General features: G+C 48.2%; 1 protein-coding gene across 1 annotated transcript in view; it reads left to right on the forward strand.

Annotated features, from left to right (window-relative positions):
• Positions 1–2,029: 2,029 nt before the first annotated feature.
• The window catches only part of PNPLA1 (patatin like domain 1, omega-hydroxyceramide transacylase), a 42,010-nt gene continuing 23,516 nt past the window's right edge, over positions 2,030–20,523 (forward strand). Inside the window, exons 1-6 of the mRNA XM_048826459.2 lie at positions 2,030–2,756; positions 8,715–8,947; positions 10,805–10,870; positions 12,727–12,936; positions 14,432–14,492; positions 15,157–15,399. Coding sequence (XP_048682416.2) covers positions 2,555–2,756; positions 8,715–8,947; positions 10,805–10,870; positions 12,727–12,936; positions 14,432–14,492; positions 15,157–15,399 — 1,015 coding nt within the window. The 5' untranslated portion in view covers positions 2,030–2,554. The remainder of the gene's footprint in view (positions 2,757–8,714; positions 8,948–10,804; positions 10,871–12,726; positions 12,937–14,431; positions 14,493–15,156; positions 15,400–20,523) is intronic.

Genomic DNA, 20,523 nt, shown 5'->3' on the forward strand with positions numbered 1-20,523 from the left:
TTTGTACAGCATCCAGTGCAATGAGGTTCTGATCCACAACTGGGGGGCTCCTAGATAGTACTGCAGTACAAATAATAAACCACAGGTTTTGGATCGGGACCGGAGACCCCCTGGGAAGCAGATGAGGGAGGAACTTGACCCACTGTTGGTAAATAAGATCATCCTCATTTTACAGAGGTGAAGTGGCCCAAACCAGACCACGCAGCCAGAGTTAGAACCAGAACCCAAGCGTCTTAACACCAAGTCTTGTGCTCATTCCACTAGGCAAGGCTGCCCCAGTGGACAAAGCAGGCAACTGACAAACTGCATCAGCAGAACAGCCAGAGTCCCCGCGATCAAAACAATCCCTAGAACATGACCCAGATAGAGTGAAATTCATTCACCGCAGCGCAGAGGGCCAGTGCATAGTCCGGGCACTACTGCAGTTCCACTTAAATTCTAGTCTGAGCATTTAACGTGGGATTTCAGCATTGAGGTGGCCCGCTGCGCGGGGCTGAATTTCATCTCTGTGGAATCGTGGACGCTATCACGCCCACCCAAATGCTCCACATCTAAATTTAGCTCAGTACATGGCATTTTGTACTGCACATACTTAAGTGATTCATGTCAGTATGTGATAAACTGACCTCAAATGATACCCCCAGCAGAGCTCTTTGATGCATAATCTCCTTCTCCCAGGTCAATAAGGCTCCAGAGAAACACAAGGCAGAAGAATACGTTCTTTCTCCTAGCCTAGACTCGTTTAAGAGCAAAAACATGCCAGCGGTCCTAATGTGGAACTGAATTTGTACGCAGTAGCTACCCAGCACAGTAAGCAGTGCACATGAGGTTAAGACATTATTGGTAATGTGCTGATCAGATTCAAAATGCCTCCCTTGTAAACTTGCTTCCAACTTCATTTCCTTGTCACAAAAGTCAATTTAAAATGGCACATACAACCTGCTTAGATTAAGCATGTCATAGCAAGGCTGGCTGGAGATTCAAAGAGGCAAGTGCCTGCAATCTGCACAAGAAAGGCTCTCACTGGATTCATACTCCCATGGCTAAGCTTTATGGGAGCCATGTTCCGAAGTGTTTAGCATCTCAAACTCGCATTGAAGCCTATGGGTGTAGAGGGGCCCTAAATCCCACCCAGAAACCTCCCAGGGCCAAATACTGAATTGTGCTCCAAGCTGCACGGGCTCAGGGTCTCGAAGGATTTGGCCATTGCGTCATGTGGCTGCAGGAACAGAACTGAGCAATCAGAGAACGAACATAAAGACTATTCATGGACTTGTGAGGAAGCTCCAGGTGCCACAGAACCATCTTCGTAGTTCCCACGCCATCCTCAAATACAGGGCACATGGTTGTAGGAAGACGAGTTGGCCAGGGAGTGCTGCATCTGTCTACTTGTGGGCTGCCTCAGTGGCTCCCTGGAGGGCCCCTGGCAGCTGGTGCGAGTTAGAGCAGCTCTGAGGCTGCTCCAAGTTGCACTTGGGGAAGTGGCCCATCACCTGGCATAAGCCTCCCTGGCATAAGCCTGTGCTGGCTGCAGATGGGCCAGTCTCCACAATCTGGGCAACTAACTTCAATGGCAGTCAGACTGGGGTTTGGAAATAGACTCTGCAACTGACTAAATTATTTTCATTGTCCACGGTGCAACCACTGATATTAAAAAGGACCAACAGAACCAGTGATAAAGGCCATTAAATTTTAACAGCCTTTTCAGCTTTAATAAACTATAGCACGGATAGCAACACTGGGAATGGAAGTTCTGATATTTAAACCTGACAGAATCCTGTTGAAGTGATATGTAAAGTGCACAGTTGGGTGGAGAATTCAAAGAAAATGGAAGTCTTTGGAGGTTGTGCCTTTATAAGAACAAAGTAACAGGCTCAAGGTCCATGTTCTCAGTGGATACAGGCATTGCACTATAGGGTTAATTGAGCAAGTTTTCAAATAGAACATAGCACACCCTTCTGTGTAATCCCTTGTGTAACACCCACCAGCTCTGAGCACTTTGAGCAAATCGCTGCTTATTCGGCACTGAGCTGTTCCTAAGACAGGATTGAGGAAGAATCCAATTTAGAAAAACACTCTCGAGGAAGAGCGGAGAAAAGCAAAAAAGAGGAAAATTTGAAAGAGATGCTCAGAAAAAGCCAAGCTAGGGCCATGAGATGCAGGAGACTTCACATGCTCTAAAAGGATGCGGGCTGTGGGAAGACTCATGAATTATTGTTTTAAAAGGAGCTCCTTACTTAAGCCAGGAGCGTGATAGCTAGTAAGAGTCTAATCTAGCTAGAGCTGCTTTGATGCGGGGAGAGAGTTTTATTTTTAGCCAGAGAGGTAATTAAAGCAGGCATTGAATCTGAAAACATCTTGGGGATCTGTCACAGAAGGGCAAAAAGTGCATCTTAGGCATTCGTGTGAACCGCGAAAGGAGCAGTGAATGCGTCAGAGATGAGCAGAAAGAGAGCGGGCTCGGAGTTCATTTAGTAACAGCAAAACCCAACATCCAAGTTACGGAGCTCCTGTCAACTAACAAAACCACGTCTCTGCAGACTGAGCAGCTGGGATGGCTGAAGAAGGCCGAAGTGGCACCAGCCCCCCTTTCTCTCTTTCTTTTTCAGGCAGTGGTTTTCTTGCACTTTACCAGATAGGGGTGGTCCAATCGCTCTTGGAATTGGCACCTGAAATACTCAAATCAGCATCCAAAGTTTATGGAGCATCAGCTGGGTCACTTATCGCTGCAGCAGTGGTGTGTGAATCTAGCCTAGGTAAGGAAGGCTTTGGTTTATTCCGTGTATCTATTTGTTAATAATAATCATAATCATTATGAAAACATGGATTTTAATGCCAAGAAAGGATTGGAAAGGAATGATTTGTATGATAATACAATAACTAATAACTTAATCGTACAGCAACAGGGGACCGACAGGGCCAGATCGTCAGCTGGCAGACTAGCTGTGTTTAGGTCAGTAGTGGTACATTGCTTTACGTTAGCTGAGGATCTAAACCATTGTTCTTCAGTGGGAGCTCATGGGCCAGCTCCAGCCCCCACAGCCCTTCCATTTGGCCCACTGCCAGCCTTCTGGGAAGTAGCAGAGCTCTCTTCCCCTCCCCTCAGGGGCCTAGTCTATCCATCCCCTGGCCTCGGAGAGGGGGCTGCAGAACCCCAAAAAGAGCAGAGGTGAGGCTGGGGGCCCCACAACTGATGAGAGGGCTGGGCAGATAGCGGGCTAGAGGCAGGATTGATGGGAAGTGGGCAGATGCAGTTCAGTTTAATTCCCCTCTGTTTACCATCATGCCACGTACTTAATTAAAAACCTTTCCATTTCCATTTAAACACCTTGGAGCTAGCCTGTGTTGATACATTTCGACTTACAGCAGTATGCTTTTAATCAGGCGTTCATGCAGACACAAAGCGATCAGTAATTGACGTGCTTTCCTTAGCTAGCGTGGTTGCTTTCTGCATAGCCCTTTTCCAGAAAAAAAGATGATGTGAAGGAGTTATCAAAATCTCAGGCAATCAGGGAAATTAGACGTTCCTTCATTTCTTGTGCGTTTTAAATTTACTTTAATTTCATAGCTTTAAGAGTAGAATTAATATTGACAGCATGATGTATTAATAGCATTATAGTCTATTTGTATAATTGCTTGCTTATAAGATTTCATTGGAATATTGCCTATGGATACCCAGCTTTTTATTTTGAGATTATTAAATACAATCCAGCACATCACTCTTGAAAGCTTGCGACCCCTGGCTGCTGGCCGACTCCCAAGAGAGCACACACCTCCCCCTATCTCCTGCCTAAGCTCCAGAGCGATTCATCAACCGGCGAAGATAATCGTTTGGCTGCCTACGTTGCCTGAGGGGACCCATCCAGTAGGCATGCTCAGAGGCTGCCTACTGGAGCGGGCCCCCCCATAGGTGAGTTCACACTTAACAGCTGTGGCGGAGGAGAGCCTTCGTCACCACTTTTCGCCCCGGGGTTAGGGGCCTCCCCTGGGCGGTGGGAGACCTTTGGTTCAGAAGGGATTTGAACAGGGATCTGCCACTTCTCAGGTGAGCGCTCTAATCACTGGGCTCGGGGACAGTCTAATGGAGGGGGCCCCTCAGTCTCTCCTGTTGAAGTGATTGCACTGTGGAGAAATGGAAAGGCTCATTGGAACGGGGGACTGGATCCTGGATCAGCCACAGCCTGGGTGAGTGATTGCATAGCCTGGTGGTTGGCACAGTCTCATGCTTGTGCTCTCACTCTTGCTCTCACAGAGTTATGCAGGCTACAGAGAATAGCCCAATGGTTAGAGCAGCCACTTGTGAGGTGGCAAATCCCTGTTCAAATCAATGCTCCCTACCCCGGAGGTGGAGAACACCTAAATCCTTTTGAGCATTCAGCCCTAAATGCTTCCCTGCTCAGGAGAAAAGGACACATCTTCCTTTCAGAGTAATACAATGCCTTTTCCAGCTGCAACACCCTAAGGGTACGTATGGAGTGGAATAAAAAGCCCACAGCACAAGTCTCAGACCCTGGGTCAGCCGATTCAGGCTCACAGGGCTCGGGCTGCAGAGCTAAAATCTGCAGAGCTAAAAACTGCAGAGCTAAAAACTGCGGTGACAGTCCCCTCGCGGGGTTTCAGAGCCTGGGTTCCAGCCCGAGCCCGAAGCTTTACACTGCAGCCCAAGCCCTGTGAGCCTGAGTCAGCTGATTTGGGCCGGCCCTGGCTGTGCCATGGGTCTTACTGCAGCATAGATGTGCCCCAAATCCCTGTGATCTTGTAATGTAAGGGCTTGATCTTGCCCCTGTTTAAGAAACAGCAAACGTCTGATTGGCATCAATGGGACCAAGAGGAGCAGCCCCTGGGTGATTTGTTGATCTCCAGGTGCTGGTTTTAGTGTAGAAATTAAGAGCGCTATGTTAAAGGGAACGTTTAGTTCACACCAGCAAGGTATACACGGACCCGTGAATATGCACTTTAGAAATCACACCCATGCAGTGCACAGTCCTGCCCCATGTGGACACACCCCAAGCCTTGCTGCTTTTAAAGAAATTTTTAAGGCAGAAAAAAAGAAGCATACCCATCTATGTACCAATATCTTAGCTGCTGCTTGTAAGACAGTGGTGCCCGACTGGCACATTCCCGGGCTTGCAGGGGGAAAGCTACCACGAGGAAATCTATAGAGGAGGCAGCTGTAATGGTTCAGTCCAATAGCGTCCTGCAGCTCACAGGTCGTCCCGCTTCTGGGCAATCACAGCCAGTAGCTCTGGCTCCCAGAGATGAGTTTGGAGCCTTCTTGTTTAGTCAGGCTGCAGACTAAAGGAAAATCCATGCCGCTCTGTTTTATTATAGCAAAAATCACAAACGTTTGTCATTTGGTTTTCAAGCAACTTTGATTTGAAATTCCGCTCCATTGCCTCCTCGCTTGACCCCGCAAAGCATTAGTTGTTATGTCACATGCCCAGAATATCTGCTCAAACATTTATAACTGCTCTTAGTTCCTGGGTTGCTCCAGTGCCTTCAGGACACGAAGATATTTTTGCTCCATCCAATCTGCCTGTCTGCCCGCCCCTCTTTCTAGAGCAATCTCAGGGGTTGCTGCACTGGGACAGCCAGAACACAGCCCCAAGTGAGCTTTGTTCTTGCCAGATTAGGCCCTAGTCCTGCAAAATCTTGAGCAGGTGGCTCAACTTTACACATGTGAGGAACCGCCTGGATGCCGGTGGAACTGGTGCATGTGCAAATTTCAGCACGTGCAGAAATCTCTGCAGGATCATGGGTCGAATGTGCTTCCGGCCATACGTAAAATAATCTAGGGCTTGAATGTGGGCCCAAGGGTTTGTTGAATTCCCAATGATCTCGCTTCTGCGTGGCCAGATAGCCAGATCCTAATCTAAAGCATCCTGCTTCAGTGTGTGAGGCAACCTCTAACTAAGGGATGTCCGGAAGAAACTTCCCCTGGGGGCAGGTTATCCCATTGCTTACTCCCGAAGAGTTTCTTGCACCTTCCTGTGAAGCAGGAGACAGAATCTTGACCTAGATTGACCCCAGGTCTGATCCGGTCTGGCAGTTCCTAATCTACAGGAGCCGCAATGCCAGTCCTGAGGTATTCATCTTATTCACGGCTTCAGTGGGAGCCTGCCTACATCAGGACCAAGTATATAATTAAGCTGTAAGCAGCCGCATGCTGGAGCTGAAAGGCCATCAGCCATTCTTCCACAGCCCTCTCCCCTCTCTCTCTTCATGCTGCTGAAAAGGGACAGTGCTCTAAGACCAGGACTGGGAACCAGGAACTCCTGAGCTCTGATATTGACTCTCTTGGGCAAGTCATGCCCTGGCTTTGTGCCTCAGTTTCCCCAGCTATCAAATGAGGATGGTCCAGTCCCTATCGGCCTTGCAGGGCTGATGTAATTATTAACGGCACCTTGTTTCCTCCCATGTGAAGTGGGGAATGATAATTATCTATCCTCACAGGGATGCGGTGATGAATAGTGCAGAGCCCACCCCTCCCTGTGATGAGAGGTCATGAGGGAATCACAAGAGGATCCTCTCACAGAGATTTCTACTCCCTGAGCCACCCGAGTCAGGATTTTACCAGAAGACAGCATGATCTGACTGAAACAGATCGGTGGCACCATGCCCGCAGTTCCCCACATTCACTCAGCTCCTCTGCTAAACTCAGGACCCATCTGAGCCTCCCGCTGAAACAACAGGGCTCAGCTAGATTCTCCTGAACTGTTCCAGTCCCAGCTGTGCCAGAAATTGCCCTGTGTAACTTCTCTGGTCCTCAGATTCCCTGTCTTCAGACTGAGACTCATGTAGAGATGTGAGACTGTGCTCCCTAAGAAGGGATGTGAAATACAGCTCATCAGGGGCCAGTCCGTGCAAGAGGCAAACCTAGAGCACACGTTCTCCTGGTGTTTAGCCCAGTGTCCTGCCTCTAGGCCAACGGGTATTGTGGGAGGAGGAGACAGATCCATTCTGCCTGTGCCTTGCAGGAAGCCACAGCTCCATTCGGCTGCTTTGAGATGATGCCGAGGCTCTGAGGGGCCTGGCAGACTGCACAATCCACTAGGACACAAGTCTGCAGTTTGATAAAATGTTCCATCATTGTGCAAACCCTCATGGGCCTCTGATTGTCACTTAAAGGATTATTTCCTGTGGTTTATGACTGGGCCAAATTTGGATGAATTTTTTCTGGGAGAGCAAAAAGCCACTTCTGCGACCTCAGGGTTTTCCCCCTGTCAAATGTCACCTTCCTTCTCCAAGCTGCTACGGGTATGTCTACATTTTGAGCTCTCTGTGTGTGTGATTCTGTGACACAGAGGCTCTTAAGTAAAGGGTCCCCTGTTCGACACAGACAACTCTCACCTCAGACCTGAGAAACTCACTACACCAAGCACACGTCTTACAGGATATTTCTCCATGAAGAGTAACGTGTAAGGTATCCACAGAAAGCTCGTCACTTGTCAAGACTCATAATCTTTGCAAGATGTACGTACCGGTAATATTTAAGGGACTGGGAGTAGAAATTAGTCACCAGGGGACAATCTTGGTGATGGTCCATTTAGGCAGGAATGAGTTGCCTCCCTGCCCTGTTTAGCCCATGATAAGCTCAGTTGCTTAGCCTTGGCAATACCAAGACTTTCAATGGAAAACCATCAGAGGTAACTGCGAACAATCAAAACCACTGGAAGGTGAAAAGGGAACCTTACAACAAGACAGGGATTCCTCCTGTCTGTGAACAGAAGCAAAAGACTGTTTCAGTATAACACAGAGGAGGGAGACGTCCTCTGAATCCATACACTGAGGAAACCCTTTGTGGAGAGGGGGTGTTTTCATGAATGTTGATAAGCGTAGACCCAGGTTTGCGTTTTATGATTTTGCTTTGCATTGTAACCATTTGTTTCCAGCACTTTCTCTCTTGTCTAGTTAAATCTTTACCCTTTCTTAAATACACTTATAACAAAATAAAGGTACGTGCCCGCAAGTACTGTGTGTTGTACAGCAAAGGTGGTTTAATGTAAAACTGGACCTCTGGGGGTGGAGGATCTGGGATTTCTGTGAGCAGCCAGCATCAGGGGCTGCATATCACAGGGGAACATGTCAAAGGGACTTGGGGACCGGGGTACGCCTATTGCTAACCCACAAGGTGAAGTTGGGGCTGGCATAGCTCAGAGGAGAGCGCTCGAGGGGCTGAAAGGCTGGTGGTGTCAGCGAGATGACACCCAGGCAGGCACCGAAATGATTCCTTCTCGGTTGAGGCAGGGGATAACAGGGTGACTTTCAGTCCTAGGTGCCCCGAGACTGCCATGGAGCCCCAGTTGGAGGGGACGTACTCACATTAGCTCTCATGGAGCTTGATGAGAACTCTTGTGGTTACGTCTCCTCAGGCTGGAATTCCTGGGAATCTCCCCTCCCCACCAGTGCAAAGTGTAGACATACCCTAAGATGCTACCACTGCTCAAAAGGACACCAACAAATAATGAATGTTGATCAAACTGCCTGTTTGTCACTAACTTCTTTCTCAAAAACGGCTGCTCTGTTGTCAATCAAACTTTCTGAAAATATTCCACTTAGGGCAGAAAGTGGGCAATTTCCATCCAAAAGGTTACAGCTCAACAAAACGATACATGACTGAAAACACAGGGGTATCGCGTTGGGCAATCTTAGGACTATTGGGCCTTTAAGGAAAGCTGGTGATAAATGACCTCTGTTTTCCCTCCCTTGATCAGAGGACCTAAAAGAATCTTTCCATGAAGTGGTGAGAGATGCCAGGAAAACAATTCTCGGCCCTCTGTCTCCCGGGTGCAACACGCTCCGCACCATACAGAAGGGATTGTACAAGATGTTGCCAGAGAACTCTCACCAGGTGGCTTCGGGAAGGCTGCATATTTCCCTCACCCGGGTGATGGATGGACAGAATGTCATGGTTTCCGAGTTCAGTTCGAAGGAGGACCTGATTCAGGTAACGGGGGTGGTCTCCTCTCTGCTGAGCCTGCAGTGAAATTAAATGAGAAAAAAACAACACAAACTGAGTTCAGGAGGGAGAGGTGAAGTCCATGGAGCTTAGCTCAACGTGCATGAACAGGCAGAGGGAGGAGAGAATTCCACCTCTGTCCTGGTCCATAGATTCCACCCTGGTCCTAGGTTCAGAAGCAGCATATTAAGTTACGAGCACCAGACGTGGCCAGAAAGTAGCTCTCATTGGTACCTGCTCCTGGAAACAGCCTGTTCTGGTGTGTGCTAACTGTGGGAGAGGTCCTCCAGGCTAGGTGTTCCTAGCGCCCCTTGTTGTCAAGCTTTCTAACCTTATCGCCGGCTGCGGCCTCGGCCTCCCAGCCGCGGCACATTCCAAACCTGGTCCCCCATTCAGGGTGACTGAAAAGTCTAAACAAACCCAGTCCCCGTGTCTATGGGCCTTTATGTTGAGGCCTCATTCCCCTTGCAGGCTGCCTCTCTCAGTCCTGAGGCTCATACTGTCTCCTCTGTTGGGGAAGAGGTAGGGGAGCCCCGGCCTGCCCTCTCCTCTGGGCGCCAGCCCAGGGACCCTGTGTAAGGCAGTTCAGGACCGCTCCTTCCAATCACTTGCCACCTTCCTGGGCTGCTCCTACCTTCTACCCACATCCCTCGCCAGAGTGAAGATTCCATTGCTCCTGCTCTGTGGTTTGGTTGTCTTGGGGGGCTCCTTCCCATCCAGCTCCTAAGGAGCTTCTGCAAATCTTTCTGGCTGCTGGGTTGTGCTCCATGGAGTTGCCCCATCTCTCCTTAGGACGTAAATCCTCAGCCCCTTCCCTTGGAGCTGGGCTGCCTCCCAGACAGCTACTCCAGCCCTCCTTAAGGCAGTAGTTTCCCCGAGCTGCTCCCCTGGAGCTGGGTTATCATTCAGGGCCGCTGCAGGCCCTCAGCCAGCCTCTGCTCCAGCTGGCCATTTCCCCCCAATCCGCCTTTTTTTGGCTTTGGGCTTGGAGAATCCAGCAGACCACGTGTGCTGCTATATTCCAACAAGCGGCCAAAAGGCAGCCTATATGCTAGTCCCTTTCCCCCTGCTCATCCCCAATAGGTTGGGAGCACTGCCCTGCCCACTCTGCAAGACTCCTGATCCCAGGCCCTTAATCAAACAGGGATGGGTTTCTCTCCCCCTATTTACCCATAGGACCACTTCCCTCACCCACATTGGATTTAATGCTGTTCTTAGCAATGCCTGTCCTGATTTAAATACAGATTGATGCATCACCGAGTAGGCCCCAAGATCCACCCCAATATTTAAAAGTCTGGATTAGAGCTCGTCAAAATTGTCTGATGAACATTTTTCTGTTGGAAAATGCCGATTTGGCCACATTGAAATGTTTCATGGGAACATATGGATTTAGCACAATTTGCGATGCAAAATTATCAAAACGTTTCATTTTGATAAGGCCAAAGTGCTTCGTTTAGACGTTATCATTTCCACCCCTGGTTTTATGATAGTCTAGTATTGAAATGAAGCACTTTGAACTCCCTGGAACATTTTGTTTCAATAGGGTCGTTTCGATATTTCTGAAATGAAAGGTCGGAAATTTGGTTTCGCGGGAAATTTGGAATGTTGGCTTTTTGTGTTGGGATGAAAGGACATTTCTGACACGTCAGAATTTCTCCCAGAATGAAAATTCCAAGTTTTGACCAGCTCTAGTTTGGCTCCAGATCACAGTATGTCAGCCCCAGTTTATCTCCGTAAAGAAGCTTGAATCTCTGGGCAATAAATCCAATTGCTTCCCAACTTGGGGAAGTAGGGGGGTGAAGTATGCTCTTCTGTGACCCTTCTGTGCTTCTCTTCTCCTCACAGGCACTGATCTGCAGCTGCTTTGTTCCTATCTATTGCGGATTCATCCCTCCCTCCTTCCGAGGTGTGGTGAGTGCTCTTTAGCTAATATTCCAGGGGATACGCTTTTTATTCTCACCAATCTATTGCCAGACACTGCTCTCAGACATCGCTTCATAAGGCCAAATCCTCAGTTGGTGTAAATACGTGTTGCCCCACAGACTTTTGCCCATTTACACTAGCTAAGGGTGGATCCATTCCATAGATCTAAAGGCTGCACTGGGCCATCAAGTCCAACCTCCGGTATAACCCCAAGTCACTGAATTTCATCCATGAATTCCCTGTGGTGGGTGTGACCGATAGCTCCAGGAATCTTGCTGCTGGTGGGGGTTCACTTGTTTCAACAACTTTTAGTTTGCTCTGTTTCAGTCGCTGTGGCTTCGCACCCTTTTGATTTCGGTGGTAAATTTCAGGGTCTCTTGAATCCTGCAGAGAGAGGATAAAAGCCCAAATGTCACCAGCGAGTTGAATTCAGCTCAGAGCAGTCCGTACAGAGTTCCCTAGGGGGCTGGATGTGATTGCGCCACGCAGAAATTGCCAAAGCCAGCATGCCAAAGCTACAAAAAAGCGCCAGACGCAGGATGTTGCCTTTAAGTAGCAGCTTAAATTCAGAGCTCTCATAGTGCTCTGTCACGGGTCTAGTATTTACAAGCTTGACAAACAGGCTCATGAGTAGCTGGATATATCTATGGAGTAGCTGGGATATTCCCTCCCACGCAGGCTAAAGCCTTCACGAGCTGCCCTGTTGCAGCTTGACAACAAGCCTTTAATAATCACCACCGATTGTGTCATCATGCTCATTGTAACAAGCCAGTCGCTACCATGGTGGCTGCTGTATAGTAACCTGTGTTTTTTAACTATGGTGAGGTTTGGTTTAACTTTCTCAGCCATTCTCATGTCCCACTGGCTACACCTCCCATGCAGGCAGGCCCTGGACTCCAGCCAATAACTCTCTCTCCCAAGCTGCTCCTCTCAGCTCTTGACCCATGGCTACGTGGGGAGAACGTGGCTGTGGGAGGAGGGGTGAAGAAGCAGGACAGGTTGGGGGAATAGGAAAGGTTCCAAGTAGGGGCAGGGACTAGCTCCTCCCAGGAATTCAGACCCCATTACAGACCTTTCTTCCCTCACTGGCACAATGCACCCCACGATTATCCATGTAACGCAGCAAAGAAAACAGTTCAGCAAAGTGGCCAGCCCTGAAGGCGCCCCAGAGCCTTAAGGATTCACGGGATGTTCAAAAAATAGGTGTGTGTTGCACTTTGCTAGCACTCCCCGTGCAAGGATTACAAAGCTCTTTTACAAGCAAGTAATGCATTCAGGCTCCCAACACCCCATGGGTGGTAGGCAGAGAGCATTATCCCCCGCTGTGGTACCGATGGGATAAGTGACTTGTCCAAGGTCACACAGGAAATCTGTGGCAGAGGAAAGAATAGCTCCCACATTTCCTAACTCCTGTTCCTGTGCCTTAACCACAAGCTGATCTTTTGCCCTCTGGGATCAGAGATCAGTGGCCTGGGATTCAGGAGGCCCGGGTTCTTATTCCTGGCACTGGCTTGCTGGGTGACCTCGGGCAAGTCACGTCACCGCTCCCTGCCTCAGTTTCCCCAGCTATAAAATGGGGGTGATGACGCTGCTCTCCTTTGTAAAGCACTTTGAGATCTACTGATGAAAAGCACTAGATAAGAGGTAGGGATTATTATACATGCTACTAATTTGCAGATCCCCACTGAGGTGGCAGGTACCCTGTTCAGACACCCACATGTAACAAACAGCAGGCCTGCATTGGTCCCACGATCACCTGTCCTGATTGCTGCGACGCTCCTGACTACTTTTAACTACGATCGTCTCCAAACAAACTTCCCTGTTGTTTCTACCCTGTACCCCAGCGCTACGTCGATGGAGGTTTCACTAACCTGCAGCCGTGTTCTGACCTGGAGACTGTGATTACGGTGTCCCCATTCACGGGCGAGCTCGACATCTGTCCCCGGGACTGCCCGGCTATCTTCTACTCTTTTCAGATCCTTAACAGCAGCATTCAGATCTCAATGGAAAACCTGTGCCGGTTTAGCTATGCTCTCTTTCCACCCAGCTACCTGGTAAGTGGTCCCTGCCAATGTACCCCAGTGCTTCGCAATCGTCTTACCCTCAGGTAGGGTTCCCCCCTCTCCAGATTTTCCCAGGATCGTCCCTTTTTCGAGGTAGCTGTCCCAGATGAAATATTTCAGAGTAGCAGCCGTGTTAGTCTGTATTCGCAAAAAGAAAAGGAGGACTTGTGGCACCTTAGAGACGAAGTGAGCAGTAGCCCACGAACGCTTATGCTCAAATAAATTGGTTCGTCTCTAAGGTGCCACAAGTCCTCCTTTTCTTTTTCCAGATGAAATAGCCTTTGAGCTGGTACCTGTACCCACTGGCGGCATTTTTATCAGAGCCAGCGAGCTCGGAACCACCATCCCATGCTTTAGGGTTTAAATCGATCTCTATTAGGGATTAGGCTGAAACCCTCAAAGGTGTGTGTGTGTGTGTGGGGGGGAGATTATCCCACATCTGCTATTGTGGGGTTCTTACACCTTCCTCTGAAGCATCTGGGACTGGCCCCTGTCAGAGATGGATACTGGATGGAATAGAACTTGGGCCTGCTCCAGCCTGGCGGCCCCTACGTCCCTACGCTGCAGACGATGGGCCAGAACCTCAGCTAGCGTACTCAGCCTAGCCCCACTGAAGTCAATGCTAGTTTACACCGGCTGCGGCTCTGCCCAGCACACATCTGCTGCTGTGCCGCCCAACCAGGATTGTGCCACACAGTCCTGGGATTGATGTGCACCTCCAGTTCTGGACGCCATGGGCCCGATCCTCAGCTGGTGTAGACTGGCATAACTCTTGGCAACATCACAGCTGCCTGCTCTCTTGCTCCCCATCAATTCTGCCCTCACATCCATTCACCCCCCCGCCCTCCACCTCACCTCTTCCTGCCGCCCCGGGGTACTTCACCCCCCTTCCCAGACCTGCACCAGGGTCCCCTCTTCCCCTCCTTCTAGGCTGGGGGTAGGGGTGGTCCCAGGGGTTCTTCTCCCCCACTCCCGCACCCCCTACTTTCCCAGGCCAGGCACGGGGGGGGGGGGGAGTGGGAAGGAGCAGAGGTGCTGCCCCTGTTGCTCACTGGAGGAGAAGGGGGAACATAGCTGCCCTGATCTGGTGGGTTTTTTCTGCTCCCTCCTCCCCTCCAGTGCAAAGGGCTTTGGGGGAGTTGAGGGGTAGCTCTGCCTGTTTCCTGCAGCAGGACAAGAACCAGAAATTGCAATCTGATCGGCTGCTCTACCCCAGGAGGCAGGGAAGTGGGGAGGGCAAGCAATCAGAGGGGGTTTTCCTCCAGGCCATGCGCCCCTCAGTGACCAGCTTGAGTTGCAGAAGTATTATTTGCCAGGTCTGTGGCCCCTTTTGACCAGGGACCCTTTAAGCACTGAGGATCTGGCCCCAGATATTAATTCCCCACATGGCGTATCGAACAGCATTAGAGAAGACATGACTTCTGACCCTAGAAGAACACTTCCTGCAGCTGGAATTCTTTCTGATGCCAGGTGCTTTCCTCCACAGGTCCTGAATGAGTTTTTTTCTCGAGGGTATCAGGATGCTGTCCTTTTCTTACACAGGAACAGTAAGTGTTACCCCGAGCCTGTAAACAGACAGGAGGCATTCTCTGTATGGCATTGACATGCAGGAGGAATGATAAAACACATGGTTTCAAATCCCCTGCACCTCCACTAGTGAGCAATAAAGGAAACATGTATCTAAATGACTTGCTTCTCACTAGGCTACTGGAGACATCTCTCTCTGTTCATGTTTATTACCCTAACCCTTTGTCCTATAAGACCTACAAGGTCAATTTGATATGGTTGGAGACATCTCTCTGTTATATTCTCTGTGACCATGGCCTTCCATGACAGCAACGTTCCTCTAGAACAGTGGGAACTGTCCAGCAACAAAGGGAGGCTTGTATCCACAGGGAATAGAACTTCCACAGGAGCCTATGGAACTCAATGCCTCATGACATAAGAATCAACACTAACCGTGGTTTTGCTAAAGCCCCAGGAGATGTGGGTCAGAAGCTCAGACAAACCTGCTGGCCAGGTGCACTTAGGCTATGAGGGGGACATTAACAAAGGTACGGCCATGAAAGTTGATGGGAACTAGGTGTCCTAATGTTTCCAGTCTCATGAAGTGTCACCAGGATCTTCCACATAATCCCCTGCAATTAAACATCACTTAGTTTTACCTGACTGTTTATGAACAGTTTTACCCTTTGTCGTCATGTCTCATAGATGCCTCTGGTATCAATTATCCCGCCAACACGGTGAACTTCCAGTTTGCCAGTTTGCTCAGTAAAAATGACTTGTCTCGAGCCAGTGAGGAGTCGTCATGCCAGAACCCAGACGCAGTGGGGCTGGAATCCAATGGGCCAGCTCCCAGGGACCCACCCCCCAAGCAGGCTCCTGCTGTGAGCGGGACACTCAATGGAACAGACCAGAAAATACTGCAGCAGCTGCCCCCCCGCCAACACAAAGGTAGAGAAGTCTGATTTCTTTCCTCCTGCTGGGTTTTCTCCACCTGAGTAACGGTTTGCCTGGGATCTGTGGGGTGGTGCTGCAGGAAGGGAAGGGATGTGGGTTTGCTTTGTATTGGATGGGAGGGATGGGAAGGGATTCCAGTTCAGTGAGGGGAAGGCCTTTGAGCCCAGCAGTCCAGTGGGATTTTTATGGCTTTACTATGTCTTTTATATCTGCTTCGCTGTGCTTGAAATAAAGCAGTTAAGTCATTTTTTTCGATGGACAGATGCCTACTAAATATCATTACTGAGCCAAATCCTGAAGCACTTACTTACGGGACAATTCTTGGGACACCTTGGAGAGACAGTCACCTTGCTACCTCCTGTCTCCATGGAGAAGGTGTCTTCCTTGTGGTGGCAGGGTGTCCGTTACCTACCACCACCAGCCTTTCAGCCCCCCGAGGACTCTCCTCCCGGCTACGCCAGCCCTAACTTCACCTTGCAGGTGAACAATAGGTGCACCCCAGTCTCTGAGACCCTTTGACTCATTCCTCCATGATGTCCAGCCCGTGATGCTAGATGCTCACAGAAATTCCAGATCCTTTGCCTCCAGAAGTGCATCCTGTCCCATTTTACCTTAAACCACCCTTCCTGCATAACACACAGCACTTGTGAGCACGTGTAACAAAATAAAAGTAGGTCTGGTTAAGAAAGGGTACTAGAAACGAGAGAAAATGCTGGAAACAAATGGTTACAATACAAAGCAAAATCATAAAACGCAAACCTGGGTCTACACTTATCAATAGTTCCCTCTCCTATCTCATAAAATGAGATTTCCCCTCAAAGTTTAGTCTGTTGCAGAGCTGGCTGGTTTCACAAGAACCAGGATCCAAACGTTCATGAAAGCCTCCCCTTGCTCCTTAAGATGTTTCCTCAGTGAATGAATACAGAGTGCCTTGGCCTATGCTCTGTTAGTCTTTTGTTTATGTTCATAGGCAGGGTCAACCTGTGTCTTTTTGTATCTTCCTGTGGTTTCCATTGTTTGGAATTGTCTTTGATTATTTCCCATTGAAGTCTTGGTATTGAGTAGGGCTGAAAAATGGAGCCTTGCATTGCATCACTGGCTAAGCAGGGTGGGGTGACAACTCCCTCCTGGCTAACTGGGCCGTCACCAAGACACATTATCCCCTGGTGACTAACTTTCCCTCCAACTCCGTAAAGCAGACTTTCAATATAAATACATTACCCTTTAAATATCTTCCGTACATACAGCTCACACTGATCATGAGTCTTGATGAGCTTTCTGTAGATACCTTCATGTTACGCTTTGTGGATAAATATCCTGCAAGACATGTGTTTGTGTAATAAATTTGTCAGGCGTGACATGAGAGTTGTGTGCAAAGAACAGGGGGAGGAGCCTTTGCCAAGGAGTGTCTGTGTCACATCTATTCAAGCCAAACTTTCATTGAAGCTTGGATGTGTGCACAGATATTCGAGGGGCCAACAAAGGACGATACCGCTGAGAACAGCTGACCTGTGGCTCCCCCCCACTCAACCTGTGGTTATCCAGTGGTGGTGGGTGGTGGGGTCAGGAGCAATGGGGGAGGGTGATGCTACGGTGATGCCACTCATTTTGTTGTCATGGTCCCCATTCCAGATGCACAGCTGATCCAGCCCCCTGTGTCTGGGATGTGTGTTGCAGTTGGGGTAAATGCACATTGGGAGTGTGAGCACGGTAAACGTTAGGGTTGCTACATTGATTGCTGCTCGATGGTGAACTGTAGTAAAGTAAGTGTGTGTGTGAGTGTGTGAACACGCGTGTATACATATAAATGGAAAGTGTGTATAAAGCAGCAGCCACAGATTTAAAATTCCTGACACATTTTTGGTGCATTCCAACCTTGTTTACATTTCTCTGAAGTTCCGAGGAAACTAAAGACCCAGTCAATGCCCATAGCACAGGTAAGCGACAAATATAACACTAATATCTATTGCTATGAGCAACGGAGGGGTTAAAAGACCATCACTGGGATAGGGCTACAACCAAAACTGGGGCGAAGGTGGGATTTGCACAGGGGACAAATAGTTTGCGTCCAACTCCCATTGGATTCCAATGGGATTCGGGTGGCTAATTTCCTTACTTTCCTTTGACAGCTCAGCCGTTTAAAGGAAATTCTCTCTTGGAGGGTAGGCCGGGGTGTCTAGACTCAGCACGATTTTCAGGACACTATTCATTTTGGGGTTTCCTTTAGCTGAATTTGCTCCATAAATTATGAGTCTTTTTTAAAGCCTTGTGTTTGTTTATCTGTTATTGGCATTTGGCTGTCACTCCAGCTGCCCGGGAGAGGCAGAAGACACCTGGATTGCTGGACTCGGTGGCTGAGATAATATTACAGTGTCTTATGTCATATAAGCTTCCTACAAAGATGATGTTTTCTCTTAGTAAGAGGTGAGTCAAGATGGGGTCTAAATGAGCTGTTACCACGCAAGAAAGATCTTGGAGTCATTGTGGAGAGTTCTCTGAAAACATCCACTCAATGTGCAGCAGCAGTCAAAAAAGCAAACAGAAGGTTGGGAATCATTAAGAAAGGGATAGATAAGAATACAGAAAATATGTTGCCTCTATGTAAATCCATGGTACGCCCACATCTTGAATACTGCGTACAGATGTGGTCGCCCCATCTCAAAAAAGATCTATTGGAATTGGAAAAGGTTCAGAAAAGGGCAACAAAAATGATTATGGGTCTGGAACGGCTTCCGTATGAGGAGAGATTAATAAGACTGGGACTTTTCAGCTTGGAAAAGAGACGACTAGAGGGGATATGACTGAGGTCTATAAAATCATCACTGGTGTGGAGAAAGAAAATAAGGAAGTGTTATTTACTCTTTCTCATAACACGAGAACTAGGGGTCACCAAATGAAATTAATAGGCAGCAGGTTTAAAACAAACAGAAGGAAGTATTTCTTCACACGACTCAGTCAGTCAGTCAGTGGAACTCCTTGCCAGAGGATGTTGTGAAGGCCAACACTATAACAGGGTTCAAAAAAGAACTAGATAAGTTCCTGGAGGATAGGTCCATCAATGGCTATTAGCCTGGATGGGCAGGGATGGTGTCCCTCGCCTCTGTTTGCCAGAAGCAGGGAATGAGCGACAGGGGATGGATCACTTGATGATTCCCTGTTCTGTTCATTCCCTCTGGGGCACCTGGCACTGGCCACTGCCGGGAGCCAGGATACTGGGCTGGATGGACCTTTGGTCTGACCCAGTATGGCCATGCTTATTTTCTTATGAGTTTGTGCTGAATGAGAGTTTCTGATGGCTTTTCAGCCTTGCAGCTTCAGCTGTGGTTCTTTGGTGAGACCATGTGGTCTACTGCAAGGGAGTGGGAGTTGGGAGACTTAGGGTTCTACTCCTCATTCTTAGGGCTGGTCAAAATTTTTCTGTTGAAGCTGTTCTTCCATGGAAAACTCGGTTTTCAATTAAATGAAAAGTGTCTGCTTGCTGAGGAAAAGTTTGATTTTTTCATCCAAAAACAAAACACCGGAAAACTAAAATATTGTGGCCAAAACCTGAACTATTTCAATTTAGATAACCCATGGGAATGGCTCATGGGAACTGTAGTTCATTTTCCTCACATCCCTAATCTCCTCTAGAGGCCTGGCTCTGCATTCACAGCACAGTGAGCGCAGTCCATGTTTTTGCTTTTAAAGGATAGAACAGCTCTGGGGCTTGTTGGACGAAATGTGCTGGATGGCACAACAGTTCATAAGGACCAGGCGATTGGTCAGAAATACTGCCACTGGTTTGTCAAACGAAGTGGTGTCAGAGAGGTAAGAGGTTCTGTTGCTTTACAGCCTTGATGGGAATGGGATCTACTGAAGAGGGAGGGGCATGAGGAGAAGATAGTCAAAGGCACAGTACCTAAATACCTTTAGGATCTGGGCTTAAGTGCCTAACTCCCATTGATTTCAGTAGGAGATAAGCACCTGAGTACCTTGGAGGATCTGGATCCTAGTCTTCATTGAAAGTCAAGGTGAGTTAGATGCCTTACGACCACTGGTGCCTTTGACAATCTCCCCCATGGATTTCTATGGGGAGATGAGTCAGACCTACATGAGAGTCATTGGCCATGGAACCATCTAAGCACTTTGGCTATAATGTACAAGCCTGCGTGCCTAGAAGGAGGTTCTAAAGGAAAAGTGGTCCCATTTTCTAAGATACTGAATGCCTGCAGCTCTCACTGACTTTTGAGAGTGCTCCAACCCCGAGAAAAATGAGGCTACTTTGGAGGCTAATTTTAAGGTATGAAAATTTTGGGGCTCTGCAACTCTGTAGAGACATATTAAATGGGGAAAAGACAGACTTTAGCTTCCTTAAGTGAGATTTCCCCAATGTCACTTCACAGAACTTAGACTAATTGGACAACTAGCCCATTTTCACTGTAATGTCTTCCCTCAGCCCATGCCTGATGGTTCTGCGTGATATCCTCATCAGAGCTTTGTCCAGTCTGGTTTCTAGCTTCGGTAGAGGGCTCTTTTTTCAGCTAGAAAATTTGCTTTGGGCACTTAAAGCCTGATCCAAAGCCCATAGACATCTACGAGAGTTTTCTCACTGATTTCAGCAGGGCCATCATGATACTGAAGAACCTCTACTGAGTCATTATGCTCCATCTCTCCTGGTCCCCAAGGAACACATATCATTTTAAGCAGAGCAGCAGAAATGTTTAGCCCATCACTCTCATAACAATGCGTTAGGTTGGGAATTTTTCACTGAAACATTTTTAATCAGAAAAGGTTTCATCAAAACCGAAACTCCCTGAGGGAATATGTCAATTTTGACAAATTGTTCCTTTAGAAAAAACAATGCAGGGGGAGGGGAACTGTCCCATTTCAACATTTTTGGAATAAAATTATTCAATTTTTGTTCAAAATAACTTTTTATTTGAAGTATTAGTTACATTAAATTTTTTTTAAAAAGGGCAGTACCAAAATAAAATGTTTTGATCAACCCACACCGAAGATTTTTTGTGGGGGGTTCTGTTCATGAAATTTGACTTTCTCTCAAAAATTCTCACAGGATAGGAAAACCACTTCCCTCCTCATTTTAGGAGGCATGAGGTGACATGCGTAGCATTTCTTCAG

This window comes from Caretta caretta, chromosome 21 (genome assembly GCF_965140235.1).
Source record: "Caretta caretta isolate rCarCar2 chromosome 21, rCarCar1.hap1, whole genome shotgun sequence".
NCBI classification, from domain to species: domain Eukaryota; kingdom Metazoa; phylum Chordata; order Testudines; family Cheloniidae; genus Caretta; species Caretta caretta.